Raw genomic sequence first — 18,633 nt, forward strand, 5'->3', positions numbered from 1 at the left:
ATAATTATGGTTACATTATTAAAAAGTATAAAATAGAGCCAGTATTTTAGTTTGAGGATTTAAAAAAAAATCCAGAAGTATGCCAAAAACTTAAAAAGGACCAAAATAAAACAGAATAAAAAACAAACTGATACAAACTAGTTATTCTGGACTAGCTCCTTTGAAATTTCTCAGTTGTCCACCTGTAAAGAGAGCAACCTGCCCAGAACAGCAGGGCTGCAGGAACCCCCTCACGAACCTGTGGCGACCGTGCACTGCTCTCACCTGGAGTCGATGGCCTTTCAAGCATGTTCAAATGATGGGAAATAAACGCCTGGCTATCGTGAACAGTGTCCATATCGATTTCTTCCTCGTCTTGAGAATTTGAAAACTACAACACGTACACAAAACAAAGGAGAAAAAGAACCATTACAACGCTTTATGTTTGGATCTTAGCTCTGAGGAAAGGTAGCAGAGAGCCCACAGACTATACCCCCACAACTTAAAAGGAAAAGTAGTCTTTTTCTCAGAAAGTATTAAGAATAAGAAAAGATTACATGGTCCAGCCTCTAAAAGAAGCTGACTGGATATTACCGGAAATGAAAGAGCAACTAGAATCTCCTGCTGTGTTGTGGGAAGAGGTAGTGAGCCACGGCAGATGATACACACATAGTTCCTCCCCCAAACAGAGAAGAAGTATGTGGTCACAGAAGTTACATAATCAGATGGAAGGTCTTAAACAGACATTTGGGTTTCTATGCAAGTCACTCTGCCCCCTCTGTTCCTGCTAAGGAAAAACCACTGGAAGTATTCAAAAAGATTTACAAGAAGGTGAATATCCTACACTATTAATACAGGTTTAACCTGTATTTCTTACTCTGATTTTGAGTTTGACTTTACTGCTATCCTCATTCTTCTCCAGTATTTGACCAGGTTCTAGTGGGGACCCCAGTGGTGTATCAGCCTTCCTCTTCACTCCCTGCTGGTGAGCTGACATATTACATGCTGCTTCCTTGGCAAGGTGATCATCTTCCTGTGGCAATATTCAAGATCAAAATTAGATTTCTGAAGACAAGTAGCTCATATTATCGCTGAACACTAAAAGCTACAGCAACCATGCAGATTAAGCACGCCCAGTGCCTAAGAATTATCAGCAGTGGGCTTAAAATACACTTCACCTTTTCTGTCTGCTGGTCCTTTTGGAGGGAGGGGGGGGATCTCAAACCTTCCCAAAAGAATGTATCTTTTGGTGTCATTTTCTCTCTTCCTGAAGACTCCAAAGCACTTTCATGAGACCCCCCTTTTCTTCCTATGGAAAGATCTATCTTACTTCTTCAGAACCCAAATTTAGGATACATTTTAAATTTACAACAAATAAGTATGATTACATTCCAGAAAATCTAGGTGAATAAATAATTTAAAATGAGTATCACTGACTAGCATAAAGAGAATCTCAGTTTTCAAGTGTCAAAACACCAGTAGGGAATTGCCAGGAAAGTAATCTGGTCTAAATATTGGCGAAAAATGAAGCTTGCATTATTGGGGACATTTTGTTACCAACATGAAAATCATTTCTGGAAAACTCTCTCTGAATTATAGTGAAATGATTGTTATGTATGCTAAAGGTCCTTCTACAAAAAAAATCTGGTAATTTCACAAGGCAGAGCTAGGAATAAAAAATTTTTTAAAGGCAAACACATGCACCCATACATAAAAAGAAAGCAACATGTAATGTACAATCTCCTCCTAAATCAGCAGCGTACTCATTTAGCTGACCTTTCACTCTTACTTATTTGTTTAATTCAATAAGCATTTGCCTGGCACTTATCATATTACACAGAATAGCAAAAAACTTCAGAGCCCCTGTGTTCAAACGGAAATATTCACTTTAATTTTCTGATACTCTAGGAAATTCAACACTCAAGTACAAAAACATCACTATGTCATCAAAAAAGGGGTAAATGGACTGGCAGCACATCATTTGTTATGTGCCGCTATGTGGTTGTTGGTAGCACTTTATAAACTGTAAAGTGCTACACTACTGTCAACCAGCAGTTTAAGTGGTACACAAAACTATTAGTGGCTTTCAAATCTGCCAGTTAAAAAAAAGCAAGTCTCTTCTCCAGGGAGCTCTGTATAATAATAAAACTGCATCTTCTATAAAGCGTGTGATTCTTACAGGGTTCTGAAATCCAACTAGCTGTGCGTGACTGCTTGGATTAACTGCAGCTTCTGGGTTGCCTGCTATGGCCTCCGGAATTATGGTTGGATTCAAGACAGCTTTTTTCTCTTTTAGATTAAGAACCAACCCAAGCTCTGGCAAGGGCAAGCAGGAAGGTCTACTGAGGCCAAAAAGTGTGAAGTACAAGTCCACAGCACCACAACGTAACCTCCAGTCATGTGAAGTACCTAAGAAGTAAATAATAAAGAAGTCAATATGCACACTTATCCATAAAGTGTCCCAGAACCTGTACAGAGAAAAAAAGACTATGTTAAAAGGGGCCATGACCGACCTAGGCACCACTGACAAACCCTCTACTCTAAAGATGCATCTTATCTTAACACAGATACTCAGAAATTGTTATGGAACCAGTGATGTTAGTGAATGAACTAACGACTTATAATTGGAAAGAATGTTATCATGATACTATTCTTACCAAATGAATATTAGACATCTGCTAAAAATTTAGTATTTCAAAAGCAATTATTTTTTCAGGCTTTATATCTTCCAATATATCAATTCCTCCTCCTTGGTAACTACTTCACATTCATTCATTCATTCTCTGTTCATCTTATCGGATTTTCTTCTTGAATAGCCCATTAGGAAGACAGCACTCCAAGAGTCTTTTTGAATCCTGCCACTTGAAACAAATTCTCCTCTCAAATTTATTACTTTCAGGTTTTAAATATAAGAAACCCTACAACTACTTAAAATAACATGATTCTAAATTTTTATTGATAAAAATGTACTGCTAAACACCTTTATGTTTGTGTCACTCTGCTTAAAAGATAAAAATTACAGGAAAAAGCAAAGCCCAGAGCTAGCAACAGCTGATAAAACACATCGACCAGAAGAAGGCTATGTAGAGATTTACTTTAAAAGTAGATGAGAGACTATGAGAGACTATAGACAAGTTCTTTCAATTTCTTTGATCTCAGGTTTTTTAAAAATCTCCAACATAAGGGTTCTGATCTCAGATTATACCTTATCCCATGATCAATGACAGATTAGCGAGCACATCAATACCTGAGTTCGTTCACTCTCCCTTTTTCCCCAACAAACACCCCAGGCAGGTACTGCCATCAGACAGAACTGACTGACAAGATGAACTGTCATCTAGGGCTAGAGAATTGCTACAGTTTCTTGGTGGAATATAAAATGATACAAAGAACTTAAAATCAATGAAAAATAACATGTAAATTCTTCTGCAAAAGAAAAATAACCTCTATAAATATTAAATTTGACCAAGAACTGTAGTTTCAAAAGAGGACTATAATGCTTCCAAAGGAAAGATGAAAGGAAAAGAAGTTGCTGCAGCAAATTTTAGACAGCATAAACATTACGCTTTGTGGCTTTCAACAACAAATATTAGAATGTGTAAATAAACGGCAATCAGTCAAGTAAAGGTTCTGACGAGATTTACTCCAATGAAGGTAAATACGACATTAATTATATGCAAAGGAAATTCATATAGGAGAAATTATAACTTCACAGAGTTCACAGGACATACTGCACAGCACTAGGCACCCTCCATGCCGTGAAATGGCAACCATCAAACCTACTTGAGCCACCTTCAATTTTGCTTCTGTGCGACAAGGTAAAAGATGCATACCATTGTTACAAACAAAAGAAAGAGGCGAGACCTCCTGGGGAGGATGAAGCTTTTGTCATAAAAACGAGAGAGACACTAGGAACGGGAAGAACAGAACATGGTGAAAAGTAAGAATTTTACACAGGAAATCCATTTCCTTGTCTAGAATAAGCAGATCTGGACACTTCAATAGCCTGACATTGCTTAATTTTTGGTAGGCATTCATTATTCTCCTTTTCAAAGCAGTTTATACATGTAAAGGTTTCACAGAGGATAGGTATCAGGTTCCCAGGCCTTGTATTACAAGGGCTGGTAGGCTCAAACCTCTGAGGAGAGGGAAGGAATCACACCAGAGTGGCCAGCACTATCTATCTATGGGCATAGCAAGAAAAGGAGTGAATCATGGGCATTTTATCAGTAAAAAAAAAAACAAAAAAAAACTAGAGCAGTTTAGGGTACATTTACACTGGAAGAAAACTTAACCTTGAAGATAAGGATGTCCTAATTATATCTACTTCAAATAACCATCCTGAACTATGTTGTCGAGGACATTGAAACTAGTTAGGCAATTGAGTGTAGAATTCCTCGAAGTTGAAAAAAAAATTATTAGCAAATGGAAAATGTACACTCTGATGAGCTAGGGTGTTCTGTTCTTTGAAAGTCAGCTTACGCGTGATTAGGCAGCACAGTGAAGACTGCTAAATGCACTGAACCCCCTATGAGAAGAGTTTTGTTACTTTTTATTTCTATGTGGGCTATTTGGTGTTGTTTTTTGAAGATTTTCATCGATCTTCAATTTGCATGGAAGAATGAACATTGTTTTGTTCCTGAGGGTAATTACCGATAATGTTTTTTCCTTCAAAAAATTGATTTGCAAATATTAAAATTTAAAGCTGGTAAAAGGGAACTAAAAAATGAATAGCAGTTACTTTCGTTAAAATTACAAAAGAGAAAAAGATCAAAGCTCCATCCCATTTCAAAATTATGAAATGAAATCTTAAAATGATTGTCATTTCTAGTGCAATGAAGCTAAATTGTTAGCTCTGTGATCTTGGGTAGTCCGGAGCTTGGGCCCTAAAATGAGAGCACTAAACAGGGATGGCGTTTAATATTCCCGCAGGTCAAAATTCTATGATTTCAAAGCAATCAATTCCATGAGAGGCCCTGAAACAGCTCCGGATTTCTGCCCTCATGACAGCATTTTGAAGGGCCTCTTCTTCTAGCTTACACGGTCCCAATCACTTAAATGGTAAGGCAGGCTCGCATGTGTGAGAACAACATTCTTCTCTTCTCTCAGGTTAGGATGTGGACCGCTCTGTCCTCACCAGCAGTTACACTTTGGGCCCCACCGTGCTTACTTGAAACAGAAGAAAAACACTCATGAAGAAAGCAGGAACCCAGTATTGATGTTCTCTATTCACATCACAAAGTATCTTAAAGACAAACCTTGGACAGGGAGATACAGAATCTGAAGCAGGCTCCAGGCTCTGAGCTGTCAGCACAGAGCCCGACGTGGGGCTTGAACCCACGAACTGTGAGATCATGACCTGAGCCGATGCCAGACGCTCAACCGACTGAGCCACCAAAAAGAAAGTTTAAAATTAAACAAAAAAGGGGATTTCCTAGATCAGATTCATTCACGCATCTCAGGGGCTCAAGTGTAGAAGGGAAACACTCAGTCCTCTAACCAATCTCCCCTAATGTCTGCTGTTCTCCAAAAACACTAAAAAACAAAAAAACCCCTCCTAGCTATTCACACCACTTGCACTGTGCATACTGCTTCCATCTATTTTATAATTCTGAAGAGATGAGCAGTAAACAGTTCACGACCACAGCCTCACAGAGTTGTCCTGTTACATTACTGTCATCGAGAATTCCAAACCAAAGCAGTAACTGTGCTTCATGCTGAACACTATCAACATTAAATACTAAGCATCAATCAGAGCTTGAATTTGCATAACCACAACCTTCCAATGGGCTTCAAATGTCTTCCAAAAATTGTTCCATTAATCTTAATCTATATTTATTTTGTTGAAGAAATCTTCCCCAGGTGGTAAGGTTCTTTGTATTTCATTATGCTTTTCTCAAAGTCACAATCCATCTCAGTCATGGAGTCAGGCATTTTTTCAACACATTGGGGCGCCTGGGTGGCTCAGTTGGTTAACAATGCCTCCAACTTCAGCCCAGGTCATGATCTCATGGTTCATGAGTTCAAGCCCCACGTCGGGGCTGATAGCTCAGAGCCCAGAGCCTGCTTCAGATTCTGTGTCTCCTTCTCTCTGCCCCTCCCCTGCTCACACTGTGTGTGTGTGTGTGTGTGTGTGTGTGTGTGTGTGTGTGTCTCAAAAATAAGCATTAGAAAAAAAAAAGAATATATTCAACACAGTATAGTTTGTGCCACATATTAACTGTTAAATGATCCTTTACAAGTTCCTGAACTTATGTGTTCATCCCCTGGATCTAAATGACAGTAATCATAACATCCTTCAACAAATCACACGTAGCAAAATATAAAACACTATGTAAACATTCTCCTAGGGGTTACGGAAATTAGAAAAATAATTTAGCTTTATCATATAAACTATGGTTTATGTGTTATTTTCCAAATACTCTGAGGACAAGTTCCATACTACTATATTCCAACGAAGTACCTACTATGGTGCCTTGACGTGACAGACTGCTCTACTGTCTTTACTTGAGGTGCCACACTATGATTATGAAACTGAGGGACAGAAGTCATGCAGTTACTTAACATCACAATGCTGGTAAGTAATGTTTTTTTTAAAGAATCAGAACTTGGTATTTAGTTGTGCTTTCGTGAAGCAGCCTCCAGGGAGACAGTCGGACATGTTCTTTTCCAACATTGTAAGAAGATGAAGTAAAACACGTATTAGAGTAGCAACTGCTCTCTCACCATCTGTCTGGAACAGCTTATCTTTAAGTGAAATAAATTTACCTTTCAATTGAATTTTAAACCAAAACCAGTAATACAATTTCAACACATCAGAGCCATAAGACAAATTTTCTTTAAATATATACAACATTTACAAGTCAACCGGAAAAGACCAAAAATTCAATTGGCAAAGACTATAAATGACTTACTAAGAAGGAACTACACACAGCTCAGATATTTGCAAAGCATAATGATGTCACCACTACATTATTTTAACAACATTTTGGGCACTTACTATGAATATACTGTGATTTACACATATTAACTCATTTAATTTCCAGTTTGCGAAGTTAAGTTCCATTATCTCCAGTTCATAAACGGAAGAGCAAAGGCTTAGACAAGTCACATTGAGTAAAGCACTCAGCTGAGACTTGACCCTCATCAAACGGGTGCCAGAGCCTACTACTGAAGAGCACTGCTAGGCTCTCCTGCCTCTTGACCTCACTCAAAGACCGCAACACCATGATGAGACACCACGGTCTCCGGCGTGCACGACAGTAACAACACGTGCTGCTCCTGAAGGGACACAGACACACATTACCTCTGGGAAAGGTCACCAGACCTGTTTTCCACTTTCTGTAATCTTCTGAAATAAAAAGTAACAATAATACTTTGCAGACTCATGTTTGCAGCTCTTTAAACATCTGGGATACTTCCACATAAATTAATATTTTTTTTCCTCAACCACCTTGTGAGGCAAAATGAATGAATATATCCTTAGTAAATATTATCCTGCTCACCACTGTGAAGGCAGATACGTATCCTTCTTAAAGAAAAAAAAAAAAAAGACAAAAAATTAACAATAGTTCCTTAAATGAAAATCTGTTATAAAATGAAATGTTCTAATAATAAAAAAACTTGAAAAGCTACTGCTGTCTCACCAGAATTCATAAGTTTCCACAGCTGATCTACCAAGGCTTCATTACATAAGGGAGACTCCATGTTCTTAGTAAATGGTGGGTTCTTAGTCAACATGTTTAGAATCTTATGTCTGAAAGATAAAGAAGAATCAAACTTTTGCTGACCATGAAATAAACACATTTGAAAATTTTCTATAGTTCCTCCTTCCTATTTTATCATCTCTTCTTAGCTCTACCTTTGTGTTTAAGTTTAATTTCATTTCAAAAGACATTACCTTAAACATCTTAAATATTTACTGTTGTTTATCCACTAAAAAAATTCTGGGGGGTTTGTTCTTTCTAAAATGGCCTTAGTGTATAATGAGGTCTTTTAAATCTGACTCTATGTATTCCCAACCAACCTTACCTATTCTATTTCTAAATGAACATTTATCCTCCCTAGAAATTTTTTTTTATTCTTTTAATGTTTTATTTATTTTTGAGAGAGAGAGAGACAGCATGAGCAGGAGGGACAGAAAGAGAGGGAGATAAAGAGTACGAAGCAGGCTCCAGGCTCTGAGCTGTCAGCACAGAGCCCGACGTGGGGCTCGAACCCACGAACCATGAGATCATGACCTGAGCTGAAGTCAGATGCTTAACTGAATGAGCCACCACGGCACGCCCCCAGAAAAAAAATTTTAATATATATATTTTTAAATGTTTATTTATTTTGAAAGAAAGGGAAAAAACACACACATGCGCATGAGGAAGGGAAGAGGCAGAAAGAAATAAGAGAGAGAGAACCCCGAAGAGACTCCACCCTGTCAGTGCAGAGCCCAAAGCAGGGCTCAATCCCACAATCTCTGAGATCATGACCTGAGGCTGAAATCAAGAGTCAGACACTTAACTGACTGAGCCACCCATGTCCTACTCCCTAGAAAAAAATTTTAAAGACAGACTGGTCAGTATATAGAAAAATCTTAACACGAAGTGGGTAGGGGGAGAGAATCATATACAGGCCAAGAAGTCTACCCTGAAATGATAAAATGAATATAAACTTCCTTATTATAGTATCTTTGTAAAGCATGGAAATGTGCAGAAACATTTAAAATATGGAGACCACACCAAAAGGTTTCCTCAAAATGAGGTGAAATTTAGAAGAGTTAATTAGTAAAAGTATTCTCATGGAGGGTAACAGTTAAATTCCACTACTTGGAGTTACCTCCTGTGAGAGGATACCTGAACACTTCTGTAGTCTTCTAAAAATAGGGCACTGTGACCAAAACAAAATTGAAAAAGAAAATGTCTAATGCTATGAGTAGGAGATGCCAGAGAAAGATGATAAAGGAGAAGCAAGGAAGTTGTGGCCATAGTCTAGCATTTAGTGCAGGGATAAGAGCCAGGCCTGGGCCCAAGAGATTCAAGACCACAGAGTAATGGGATGCTTGGATAGAACTGGAGAAGAAAGAAACTTAGACTGTAATTATAAATGAGATTAGCAAGCCCTTAATGGTGAACCATGAAGTTTTTGTATTTAATTGTTGGTGGTAAGGCATCAAATTGGATTTGTACTTGAAAAAGAAATGGGAAGAAAGTGAAACTACTAGGTTGTAGTTTAAGACAACCCCTTTTGGCTTCAACTTAATGTCCATAAAACTAAAAGAGATGGACACTCACTTTAATATCTTTTTGTGCTTTGAAATTTTAAGACTGTATAAAAGACTATTGAAAAGCTAGAAGAGGAGCTCCAGTAGCGCAATCGGTTAGTGCATGGTACTTATACCAAAAGCTAAAGAACAAAAAGTGAAATGGGGTTATAGATGCAATTTACAGATAGATAATATGAAAGGAGATAGTTATCTTCACACATATTTCATATTCATGATTTTGTAAATAAACATATAATAAACACAATACCTGTCCTTAAGGACCTCAAAATCTATCAATGAGAATAGACCAATATCACAGGTAAGTAATCTTTAAAAATACGGATGAGTTTGTTCTTTACAGCATGTTAATGCTGTTATACTTTTAATTTGCATTAAGAAGAAAACTTAAGTTTCTATCTGGCTGCTTTCTCAGTTACCCCAAATACCAAAGTGGTAGGGCCCAACTGATAAAATTTTATGGTATTTACTCAGACTGTTACAAATTTTTGACAGCCATGCCAATAAGCTGTAAGGAGTCCACTGAGTGTGTCTCTGATCACTAAGAGAGCAATAATGATCAGTACATATATTACTTTTATCAAATTAAACATTTCCTCAAAAGTGTTGTTTTTCTCTAAGGTTCAGATAACAGAAGAAAAGCTTTTACGAAGAAATATTTATAAATGACAAAACACCCAAAGGAATACTCAGATGAGATAGGTTTAAGGGAAAACAATGAGAATTTTGTACTTGATTTTACAGAAATGAAACATAAAATTTAGAATAAGCATATGCTTCAGACAACTAGAACAGATCTAAAGCAAATCTTGAGAAAGTCATAGGTTCACCTGAAGTTCATAGCAACAAAAACATCCTAATATTTCCCTAAACAGTTGAGAATTTTCCTGGTAGGCTAGTCCAATCTATTGCCAATCACTATCAATAAAAAATGGTGTCAAACCCAAACCAAAAACATGTTCAAAATCTCTCAAGAGAAAAAGCACAGGACATGTGTGTGTCTCTTGAGGAATTGATACACTGTATTCATATGTATGCTTGATTCCAAAACCAGAATATAATTCCATGTCATTTTAAACATAATCCTACACATTCTTAAGAGATAATTAATAGTTCTTCCTATCAGTGTAAAAAGTACATACATGTACAGAAACAACTGTAACACAAAACTCCAAAATGTTAACTGTTTCTGGTTGAAATAATTATAGGTTTTTTAAAAACTTTTTTTCTTAATGTGATTTGATATTTTTCCAAATTTATGAGTATTTTTAAAAGTCATGCCGACTGAAACTAATTTTCAAAAACATAAACTGCATTTGTTTAAAAATAGTACACCTAGATTTAATTAGCAACTATGCATCTAGATTATTTCTCTATCTTATCAAACATGTAAAATGAACAGCAAACTTTTTGAAAAGAAGTATTAGTAATTTGTCAGGTGAGTATCTACCTTAAGTGTATTTATTTAGTTTAAATTCTCAAGATATCTTAATAAAGAACTCATCTACAATCTAAAAATCTTTTACTGAGAGAAAACTATACAAACAAAGTGGACAACTCTATTACTACATTTAGAACATCAAACCATCCATGCTCATGGATTGGAAGAATATTGTTAAAATGTGGATACTACCCAAAGCAATCTACACATTCAATGCAATCCCTCACAAAATAACACATTTTTCACAGAGCTAGAACAAACAATCCTAAAATTTACATGCAACCAGAAAAGACCCTGAGTAGCCAAAGCAATTCTGAAAAAGAAAACCAAAGCTGGAGGTGTCACAATTCTAGACTTCAAGCTGCATCAACACAGTATGGTTGTGGCACAAAAACAGACACATAGATCAATGGGAGAGAATACAGAATCCAGAAATGGGCCAACAAATGTATGGCCAACTAATCTTTGGCAAAGCAGGAAAGAATATCCAATGGAAAAACATCTCTTCACCAAATGGTGTTGGTAAAAATGGACAGCGGCATGCAGAAGAATGAACCTAGACCACTTTCTTAGGTTTCAGATGAAAGACCTAAATGTAAGACAGAAAACCATCAAAATCCTAGAGAAGAAAACAGGCAACAACCTCTCTGACCTCGGCTGCAGCAACTTCCTACTTGATATCTCTAGAGGCAAGGAAACAAAAGCAAAAATGAACTATTGGGACCTCATCAAGATAAAAAGCTCTTGCACCGTGAATGAAACAATCAGCAAAACTAAAAGGCAGCTGACAGAATGGGAGAAGATATTTGCAAATGACATATCAGATAAAGGGTAAGTATCCAAAATGTATAAAGAACTTATCAAACTCAACACCCCAAAAACAAATAATCCAGTGAAAAAATGGGCAAAAGACATGAATAGACACTTTCCCAAAGAAGACATCCAGATGGCTAACACACACATGAAAAGATGCTCAACATCACTCATCATCAGGGAAACATAAATAAAAACCACAATGAGATACTACCTCACACCAGTCAGAATGGCTAAAATGAACAACTCAGACCACAACAGACATTGGCGAGGATGTGGAGAAAGAGGAACCCTCTTGCACTGTTGGTGGGGATGCAAACTGGTGCAGCCGCTCTGGCAAACAGTATGGAAGTTTTTCAAAAAATTAAAAATAGAACTACGCTAAAACCTAGCAAAACTGCCAGGTGTTTATCCAAAGGATACAGGACTGCTGATTTGAAGGGGCACATGCACCCCAATGTTTAGAGTAGCACTGCGTACAATAGCCAAAGTATGAAAAGAGCTCAAATGTCCATTGACTAATGAAAGGATAAAGATGTGGTGTGTGTGTATGTATAAACATACATGCGTACATACATACACACACATACATACAATGGAGTATTACTTAGCTAAATAAAAGAATGAAATCTTGCCATTTGCAACAATGTGGATGGAACTAGAGTGTATGTAAGTGAAATGTAAATAAGAGAAAAAGGCAAATATGATTTCACGCATATGTGGAATTTGAGAAACAAAATAGATGAACATAAGGAAGGGAAATAAAAATAATATAAAAACACAGAGGGATACAAACCATAAGAGACTCTTAAATACAGAGAACAAACTGAGGGTTGCTGGAGGGGTATTGGGCGGGGGGCGGGGGATGAGCTAAATGGGTGAGGGGCATTAAGGAGGACACTTGCTGGGATAAGCACTGGGTATTACATGTAAGTGATGAATCACTAAATTCTATTCCTGAAACGATTATTACACTATATGTTAACTAACATGGATTTAAATTAAAATAAAAAAATAAAACATTGAACTAACATGAAAGCCTGAGAACTTCCCCACACAGTTCAAAATAAACACGTTAAAGTTTTTTTCTATATACTGTTGTCAACACAAAGGTAAAAGCACTTCTCTTTAACATATGAAGTCATTTAAACAAACATAATTAGGGGCGCCTGGGTGGCTTAGTCAAGTGTCCAATATTGGCTCAGGTCATGATCTCACAGTTTGTGGCTTTGAGCCCCGCGTCGGGCTCTGTGCTGACAGCTAGCTCAGAGCCTGGAGCCTGCTTCAGATTCTGTGTCTCCCTCTCTCTCTGACCCTCCCCTGCTCATGCTGTCTGTCTCTCTAAAATAAATAAAAACAGTAAAAAAATATATATATATATTAGTAAAAAAGCCATTTGTATGATTAGAGGAAAAAGAAGAAAATTGCATCCAATCACTTGTTTAACATGAACTGAATCATCCCTCTCTCTCTGTCCCTACCCTGCTCGTGCTCTCACTCTCAAAATAAACAAATAATAAAACAGAATAGAATAGAATAAAATAAAATATGTAGGAGAAATCACAAAAATATAGACAGATGACCCAAGATACCAAAAAATACACACAAACATTTACTGCCACATGGCAACACTTCCATCCTCTGACCATTATAACATGAAAGATTTCCAAAGAAATGATGAATTTTAAACTATGAATATAACTATGGGCTAGATGATATTAAGTACAGGCTAAGAGATTGCCTACTGATGACATGAATAAATCACATCAACTAAGATTAAAAATGTCAAATACAATCATGAAATATATCTTTAAACAGATTTTCAATTCAGATTACAAGTAACAGTGCTCTTCACTGTTTCACAACAATATTTCAAAGGCAATCATTTAAAGTGCATAGTATATAATTTAGAGATAGGGCAACTTCAAATATTACAGAGTATTATAATCTTCTAAAAATGGTCTTCAAAACATAATTCCGTGATCTCAGAAACACATGCCTTAAATCTTAGTTCTGATGTTGTGAACTGAAAACGCAAAGGAATACATGATAAGCTTTGTCTATACTGCATTTAAAATTTCTGTTCCTACCTGCTGTATATAGGATCTTATATATTTTCAATTACATGAACTCGGTCAGATAAGAGAAGAAGCTGATTCCTGCTTATCCTCTTTTATATGAATACACGTACCTTATAATGATGAGTTATTTTTGTCCATGTCGACCTTACCTTTCATACACCTCAATCACCAGGAAAAATCACTTAAAATACAATTCACAACCACAAATCAAAAACTATGAAATAACAGCAAAACTTCATACAAAGATATGCATATAACAAGGATCTGCAGTAGTGAGGGCTGGGTTGGGGTTAGGGAAGAAAGAGGGAAGGGAAGTGGGAAGGGAAACAAAAAACATAAAACACTGAAAAAGGTGATTTAACCAAGAACTCACTGTTACACCCAACCTGAAAACAACTGTTGGTAAAGACAATGTCTTTGTTAGGGAGCTGTAATCTCTTAGCTGGACTCCTCATGCCCAGATGCAATTCAGTGAGGTTAGAAAACAGTTTGCCTTTTTGAAAGAAAACAACTCTCTGCCAGCCTATATGTAAAGCTGAGGAAGGTGGCAGCTCTAGGTCTGTGTCCTTGCTTCTAACTGGAAGGACTACAGGGCACGTGGTGGCTCAGCTGCTTAAGCGTCTGACTCTTGATCTTGGCTCAGGTCATGATCTCATGGAGAGTGAATTTGAGCACCATGCCAGGCATCTGTACTGATGGTGCAGAGCCTACGTGGGATTCTCTCTCTCTCTCTCTCTCACAATAAACAAACAAACAAACAAACAAACAAACAAAGCAGCTTAACTGGAAGGACTATAATCTAAGTTACTTTCAATGATTCAAATTTTATTTTATGAAGTCAGAATCTTAAAACAAATGAACAAAAATGTTAAGTGTCTAACATGTACAAAGAAAGGAAGACAGAAATGGTCAAAAATTTAATCCTATTCAAATACACTATGAACATCCTACTTTGCAAAAGCAGCAAAAGTGAAGGAAATGAAGAGTAGAAGAAATACAAAAATGAAAACTGCTACTATGTCAGGACTGGATTTTCTTCTATTTTTCCCTTATTTTCCATATTCTAAATATTATATTATGCTTTTAAAATACTAAGTCTATGTAATAAAACTTGAGATTTTGTATGAGGTACAAAGGAAAAATGAGATACACCAAGACACTTCTCTGAATTACTTTTAAAACAGACTGAATCAATCAGTAGAGATTTTATAAATTTGGATACCTAAGGGATGTCCCATATATACTACAAACTGCTATGTAAGTTTTTCTTTAAATTATAATAAAAGTCATATGTAAAATTGCAGGGAATAAACTTTGCTTATTAATAATGTATTTTTGGGGGCGCCTGGGTGGCTCAGATGGTGAAGTGGCTGACTTCAGCTCAGGTCATGATATCATGGTTCACGGGTTCAAGCCCTGCATCGGGCTCTGTGCTGACAGTTCAGAGCCTGGAGTCTGCTTGGGATTCTGCCCCTCCCCTACTCATGCTCTTTCTGTCTCTCTCAAAAAATAAACATTAAAAAAAGAAAAAAAACCCAATATATTTTTTAAATGTCTTTCCAAAAGCATATCCAATTTTTCTAAAAAAGCACATAAAAAGAGACATTAATAAATAATATATTCCTCTTTTTAAAAATAATAAAAATCTGTTCATATATAATCTTTCAAAATTATTCAGTTTACTTCAGTAATTGTAAAATCAAAAAACCATAGCACAAAAACTAACCTTACATAGGGTACAGGGTCATTCTGGATCATATTAAGTAGCCATTGCAGTTCTTCATAACTCCGGTCCACTGAAAATAAAGAAAGACATTATTTATTTATTTATTTATTTTTATCTAATTTAAATCCAAGTTAACTTATAGTATAATAATGATTTCAGGAGAATTCAGTGATCATCTCTTCCGTATAATACTCAGTGCTCATCCCAACAAGTGCCCTCTTTAATGCCCATCACCTATTTAGCCCATCCCTCAACTCCAGCAAACTACAGTTTGTTCTATTTATGGTGTGCTCCCTGTTTTTATCTTATTTTTCCTTTCCCTCCTCTACGTTCATTTATTTTGTTTCTTAAAGTCCACATATAATTGAAATCATATATTTGTCTTTCTCTAACTTAAGAAATATATTTGTTTCTAATTATAACAAATGCAACAGTAAGGGACAAGGAGGGAATTACACTTAATATTTAGGGCTAATGCTTTAGCTGTATTTCAAATCAGAGTTGAAAGCTGTCGGCAACTTCTTACATTGTCTGTAGGATATGTCACTTTGTAAAGTTTACTCATTCATATAGCTAAAACGTGAAATAGAACCAAGTACGTATTTTTCACTAGTGCTCAAATCAACAACACACACAACATAAAGCAAATTATGCTTACATTAAGAACCCTAAACTAGAGATGAGAAACTCTAAAGGGAAAACATGTTTGCTTAAATCAAATCATAGGGAAACTTGAGACCCAGTGGCACCTCAACTATATACCGTATACAATATAAAACCTATCTTTACCCAAGTGGTTTCTTACACTTGAGACTACAGAGCAGCCTTAAATTTTCAAGATAACATAAAATCATACTATAAATACATAAATGACCTCAATAGTCACTTCTTAGCTATTTCCATTCACCTTTTCAACAAGATATGCTTTCAGGATTTGAAAAGCTTTATTATCAGACTTTTATTTCTAATACCTTCCATTTTTTCACTTTCTAATGATTTAGATTCATGGATAACACTGAAGCATTTCTCAATTAAAATATACTTATTAACTTAGCATTCTTTTAGAAATCATAATATTAGCATTCTATTTCATTTCAGGTAGTAATTGTTGTGCCTGTTTGTAATATCGCCGGAAAACAAGCACCAGAGACTACTAGGGAGACCGAGTCACGCCTGCAAAAGCAAAGGGCTTTATTACGGGCTTAAGCTCGGGCTCACAGACTCCATTGACCCGCTGGCCACGTGGAGTGGCCACATGGAGAGAGCCCCGGACAAAGGCAGAGCAGGGCTTTTATAAGTTTGGGAAGGGGAGTTACAGGAAATGATGACAGGAGTACAGTGATCCAATCCCTACCTCCCCATCAATACTGGCAGTTGTGGGAGCCAATCACAACATCCGGAGTACTGACCAATCAGAGTGGGCCCAGGACCCCCACGTGGGGCATGACTAGGCCCGCCTCTAGAAAGGTCAAAGGTATCGGCCAACCTCTCCCGATTGGGCGCCACAGGAGTTGTCCTTCCTTAATGTGCGCCCTTTCATCTGGAGAAGCTGGCGCCTTCCCCTTTAAGTACAGGGGAAGGCTGAATCGGACCTGCGTCCTTACATAATAATGCATAAAATCTCTGTGGCTGCGTGACAGTAAACACCTTAGGAAAGAAGGTTGGGAATACTGTTATACTTGGTAAGTCTCAGAACTTCTAGATTTCAAAAATCGGTAAAATGTCAAAACAAAACTGGAGACTGAAAGAGGGTAACTGTTTTCACCATTTCTTAAAAGACAGAATTATTTTATCCCTCAATATAAAGAACAAATGACTGTCCTTTCTGAACTTAGCTCTACATATATAAGATACACACTATTTTGTTCTTACCCGTTTACAATTTCTGACTATACACACTTCTATTAAAATTTACAAAGAAAACTATAAAGATTTGAGTATATTTCCTATACTAACATGTTAAAATTAACCAATACATATTAAAGAACTTCCCTCCCTCCTTCTCTTTCCATAGTCAGATGAGAAGTACAACACACTTCTTTACTCTTCCCATATTTTGGCACAATAATCTGAAATTCTAGATATAAATTAAATTATGTATTTCCTATATTAGCATGTTACTTCTAAGGAATTTTTTTGAAGTTTGCATTAAATTTTACAACTATGTTAACAAATATTTAAGTTCAGTTCTTTATTTTACAGGCAGTCACTTCATCACCAGGTCTTTCATTTCACACTTTCACCATTCTTGAATTATTATGTGATTCACTTCTGGGTCAGCTGGAAATTCTCTGGGAGTTTTATTTTTAAGAATGTTACATAGGAAAGGTACATCTAAGTTTTGAGCCAAAGCCTACATGAGTGACAACTTGGCAAAAAAGAAAATGCAGGATTGCAGATTTCTTAAACATTATGTTAGTCATTTATTTACAGTCATTTGAACTCTTCATATTATGAAGAAGTCACAGGCCATGTTATTCTTTTATCCTGTATAATAACTGGGTTCTGATAATCCTAAGAACTTACATACTCTTTCCCTAACCTTCAAATTTTAAATTTTATCAGACTCTAGCTTAGGAAGTTTCATTCACATTCTTTCAAAGTATTCTATTATTTCCTGGATTATTGTTTTTCTTCTACCCACTCTATTCTTGATGACTTTTTAAAAATATTTTCATCTCTTTATTTTTCTGCCCTGTATCTTTTCAAGTGTTTTGAATATAAAATATCCTCTTATTCATTTTTCTGGTCTTGTTTTTTTTCAACTTCACAAAGCCTTGCCTAATCCCTTTATGGAGGCTTCTGTGTATGTATCTTGTTCTATTTTCACAGACAGAAATTTTTGAAAGGCACAAGATGCTTTCTTGAGTCCTTAGTTAGAAATTTCCCCCAAATCTTCTTCTAGTTTTAATATCATATAATTAAAGCTATAGAATAATACACTGACTTCTTAAAAGACCAAAGATATCTGTAATTTTATTATTTTCCCTCACTTATAGAAGTTCTACATTTATCAAAATTTCTTTCTAAAGAATGTAAAATCTGAGTATCTAATATTGTTTATAATATGCAACCCCAATAATGAAGACAGCTTTAAATAGTAAACATTTCTTTCTGAAATGATATGAGCATATACATATATATTTTTAATTAATTTATTTACTTTCAGAGAAAGAGAGAACGAATGAACTGGGGAGGGACAAATCGCGGCAGGGAACAGAGGATCCAAAGCGGACTGTGTTGCCAGCAAGAGCCCAGTGCAGGGCTTGAACTCACAAGCCGTGAGATCATGACCTGAGCTGAAGTTGGACGCTGAACTGAC

General features: G+C 36.4%; 1 protein-coding gene across 14 annotated transcripts in view; it reads right to left on the minus strand.

Moving 5' to 3' along the window:
• Positions 1-18,633, minus strand: part of TAF2 (TATA-box binding protein associated factor 2) — an 81,973-nt gene that overhangs the window by 14,197 nt on the left and 49,143 nt on the right. For 3 of the 14 annotated variants that reach the window (XM_029923221.1, XM_029923220.1, XM_029923223.1), the window contains exons 21-25: positions 15,312-15,381; positions 7,626-7,735; positions 2,159-2,388; positions 857-1,012; positions 265-370 (exon numbers count right to left, since the gene is read on the minus strand). In XM_029923221.1, the coding sequence (XP_029779081.1) occupies positions 265-370; positions 857-1,012; positions 2,159-2,388; positions 7,626-7,735; positions 15,312-15,381 (672 nt within the window). Of the gene's footprint in view, positions 1-264; positions 371-856; positions 1,013-1,157; positions 1,289-2,158; positions 2,389-2,636; positions 2,841-7,285; positions 7,331-7,484; positions 7,511-7,625; positions 7,736-15,311; positions 15,382-18,633 lie in introns of those variants that run through there. The other 11 variants (XR_003903068.1, XR_003903069.1, XR_003903064.1 and 8 more) reach the window with 10 other exon arrangements.

The sequence above is a fragment of the Suricata suricatta genome, chromosome 15, assembly GCF_006229205.1.
Source record: "Suricata suricatta isolate VVHF042 chromosome 15, meerkat_22Aug2017_6uvM2_HiC, whole genome shotgun sequence".
Taxonomy (NCBI): Eukaryota; Metazoa; Chordata; class Mammalia; order Carnivora; family Herpestidae; genus Suricata; species Suricata suricatta.